General features: G+C 59.1%; 1 protein-coding gene across 1 annotated transcript; it reads right to left on the reverse strand.

Moving 5' to 3' along the window:
* Positions 1-1,963: 1,963 nt before the first annotated feature.
* Positions 1,964-3,913, reverse strand: VOLCADRAFT_100774 (uncharacterized protein; the record flags this gene model as incomplete). The annotated part of the gene is made up of 3 exons (XM_002959290.1): positions 1,964-2,393; positions 3,151-3,491; positions 3,849-3,913. Coding segments are annotated over 3 exons (834 nt in total), but the record flags the coding sequence as incomplete, so codon positions are not given.
* Between the last annotated feature and the right edge of the window lie 104 nt (positions 3,914-4,017).

Below are 4,017 nucleotides of genomic sequence, written 5' to 3' on the forward strand. Positions count from 1 at the left end.
ATAGCTAGTAGGTAGGTAGATGGTGCGCCGCAACTGAGATGCAAGATGGCAGCGTGTGGCTGGTCGGGCATTTGGGTTTTTACTGTGTTAGGGTTTTAGGTAGGGCTGCAGCTCTATTAGAATGTTAGAATAATTATAACTAATTATAATATATAATTTCTAATTAGAATTTTAGAAGAGCAGGCCTAGAATGGGTTAGAACGTTCTGATGTTGTACTTTTTGAATGCCCCGAAACCAACACACATTTAAAGCGAAACGACAGCCTTGACTCGTTTAGTCCCCCAAAAATGACCGACTCCGGTGCCGGGCCGTCTAAACAAACAACAAAGAAGATACTTACACGTATGGCAAGAGCGAGCTGGATGCGGCGGCCTATTGTGAGGCACTGAAAAGCGCCAAAGCTAAGTGGAACGCGGTGTGCATGATGATGAGGTTATGATGAAGCTGATTGGAGGGCTAGAGGTGCAGGAGTGAGCGGGTGGTTTGGAGTTCTGGTGGTGTGGCTGTGTGTAACACAGCAAAGGCGTAACCCGGGATGCTCAGATTGGCATTTGCGTCGTTACATTGCCCCCCACTTAGCAATGGACGTCCTCGGCCATTATTTCGAGCACAGGAGCCATCCCACCTCGTGCCAGTGCGCTGGTTTATCCATTACACCATGAATTCGCCAATTTGCGACTTGCTGGTTGCCAGAATCGAACCGCCGACCCGAAGTTTATTTCGGAATTCGTGCGGTCCCGTCTCGATACCATTGTAACACAGCAAAGGCGTAACCCGGGATGCTCAGATTGGCATTTGCGTCGTTACACTGTGCGTTGGGCCCTGATCCTCTCTATTTCCCAGTGTCCAGGCGATGTACTCAAGGGTCCAGAAGTCAGTTTATTATTGCTGGCTTTGGTGGTATTTGCGTGCATGTTGTGTTCGTGACAAGCGTGCTGGAGCCCGATTCGGGTCGGGGCACCCCTGGGTTCGGCTGGCAGACCCCCAAGGAATCGCCCAACTGACAAGATAATCTGGAAACGTCTGCTAAAGGATGAGAGGTCATATAACCGAAGTTAAAGTACTTCTTTAAATCCGGGCTGAGCAGCTAGCCAGACCAAGACACCGGGACGAGAAACCCAAACGCGTTCGTTACAGTACGACTAACAAGAACAAGGAACCGGGGACGTGGACATATGGTTGGGGAGAAAAGACGCCCAGCCTGCCTGCCAGAGCGCGCATGCTACTTCGTGCGGCCCTTCCGGGCTACTGTGCTCTTCCGCATTGGTAACAAGTAGGCAGCCGACGGCCTCGCTTGGGTTACTTTGGCCCCACGCCTAACCCAGCGAAGCATTCCCCCACCCACCCAGTCGCGTCACATTCGCTCCACCACTGTCCGCCTCACAGCTACGGACCGGCGAATGTAGACCAGCACTGCATCGGACCTCCACCACCCGTGCGCCTTAATCTCCTCAAGACCCACCCCAGCATTGGCAGCCGCGGGGTCCCGTCCTTGCGCAAGCTGTGGGCCGATATCCTAGCGAGATCTAGCCTCAGCTCCGGCTCGTATCCCTGCAATTCTCCCAGCAATACATGCAGCCTGTCAGTGAAATCCCCGCGCCGCCAAGCCGAGCCCCGCTTGCCCGGCCAAGTGATTCCCCGTACGAAGAGTGGGGAGTGAACTCAGGCCGTTCTCACGCACTCCAGGTGCCGCTGCACTATGCGAGTGATGGGGATGCCGCTCTGGGTGAGCGCTGCAAGGCACACCAACGCCCCCGTGCCCTTCTGGTCTGTCTTGCTACGTACGATCTGCAGCCCCACACCCCGGCAACTCCTCAACGCAGCCCACCTTCAGGGCCGCCAACTCGCTCCTCCAGAGCATCTTGAAAAAACCCAAGACCAGCCAGCAGGCGTCCTGGGTGAACTCCATTGCCCTCCGCGGCTCCGCATTTGCCCTGCACCGTAGCTACGCCACGAGCAGCTTCAGCACCCCCAGGGGCAGGGGTGCCTTCGTCTTGGTCGATGCCGACTCCAGCCTCGCAGCAACGCTTGGCCCAGGGTTCGCTTGACCAGCGGGTCGCGGCTGATATATGCCTCTGGCGAGACTCCCATGAACCACTGCCAGTCCGCCAGGGTGCTCAGCGTGCTGATGACGGTGGAGGCCGTGTACCGGCCAACTGCATGCGCTATGAACAGACAGACCAGGTCCCGATTGAGGTCAGACCCACGCTGGCGGGGCAGGGCGCCCGCCTCCGGCACCCCTGCGACCTCCGTGCAGAAGTGTACAAAGTGTCGCCACCCCGACTCATAGGTGACGGATGAGCTGTCTGTAACCGCGCTGCCGTGTAATGCCACAGTCAGCTGTGCCAGTTCCTCCGAACACTCCCATGGGCCACTGATCCGATACCCGCCGCTGCAAGCAAGCAAGTGGTGCAGCGGTACCAACCGCCGGGGTAGGCTCCTGGGGTGATTCCGAGGCACCGATGATGCGCCGAGCAGGGGCAGGCCTCACAGCGCAGATCCCCAGCTCCGCAGCAACGCCCGCAGACGGAGCAGCTTCCCTCCTCCCGGTGACAGCCTGCCGGCACTGGCCAACGGGGTGCGGGGGGAATCTAGTTGAGCCTGAGCACAATCAAGTCGTACTCGCTGGGTGCGGCTTCGGCAACCCACGGGAAAAGGCAGTGCCGTCGGGAAGGGCGACCCAGCACTGCAGCGTGCCGGTGCAGGGGTGCCGAAAGGCCATGAATCGGCGCGCCTCTGGCGCCAGCTTGACGTGGTGGAAACCGCTCGCCAGGTCGCGCTTCCCCAGGAAGCCGTTGGCTGGCAGTTGTTCGAGAAGTGTGGCGAGATCACGGAGCGGGCAGGGGAGCTTGGTCATGCACTCGTTGACCCCAGACCGAGAGGGGTCGGTTATGGGACGGATGGAGCCATCAGGCTTGAGGACGACGTGCAGGGGGTTGACGACGGCAGCAACGTCGGTCTCGGAGCCATGCACGCTGGGGTCATATTGCTCGGTGACGCCGGAAGCCAGGAGGTCATCGAAGTGCTGGCTCATGTCGGCGAGGTGTGGGAGGATAGAGGGATAGTTGTGGAGGTGGTGGGACGGGTTAGGCTCCGCATGGAATGCCCAGACGGCCGTGTTGCGGGACGCTGGCGTATCCACTCCATACCGCAGCCATGCCTCGGTGATGAGCTTGCTGCCCGCGTGCCCGAACCAAGGGCGCCCCGGGGCTGGAGGGAGCGGTTCGGGGATTATGGCCGCCCCGCCCGTAAAGCTCAACCCCACTGCCGGCACCAGCACCACCACCGCCGCCGCCGGCGATCCGGCACCCCCCCTCCTGCCCGCCGCCTTGCCACCCGACGTCAGAGAGTAAGTGGCGGCGGCGGCGGCAGCAGCCAGTTGCTCGTCCAGCTCTACTCGTACAAAGCCATCCAGCAATGGCGACCTTGGTGCCGCCTCCGCCGCCGACAGTTTTACTTCCGGCTCTCCGGCGGCCGCCTTGCCCGTTGGCTGAGATGGTGGCGGTGGTGGCGGCGGCGGCGGTGAAGGGAACACCGGGTCCACCACCTTCTGTACGACCTCCTCTATCAGGCGAGGTAGCAGATCGCTCAGATAGGCACCCGCACGGAAGAGAGCTGGGGAGGTGTTCACCTGCCACACCGCTACTTCTGGCGTATCAGCCTATCTATCCTCCGGATCAGCTTCGCGCGCGCGTTGTTTATCATCCCCCCGCACTTTCCAATAATCAATCTTCCTTAGAGCCCGGTAAGCTTAGTCTATGTAGCGCGAGACTCATAGACGTGTAGTCGTGGATTCGAGTCCCATACGCGGTGTTGATAAAGAATGTATTATGAAATGTAAGCTTACTAGTTGAAATCGGCGAGTATGGCCGCGAATGCTGCCAAGTGCGAGGTCCTTCACTTTTGGGGGCACTACACGTGAGCGAAAGCGGCTTATGGAAGCTGAGTATCGGTTAGGTGGGGTGACACACACACACACACACACACACACACACACACACACACACACACACACA

The sequence above is a fragment of the Volvox carteri genome, assembly GCF_000143455.1.
Source record: "Volvox carteri f. nagariensis unplaced genomic scaffold VOLCAscaffold_154, whole genome shotgun sequence".
NCBI classification, from domain to species: domain Eukaryota; kingdom Viridiplantae; phylum Chlorophyta; class Chlorophyceae; order Chlamydomonadales; family Volvocaceae; genus Volvox; species Volvox carteri.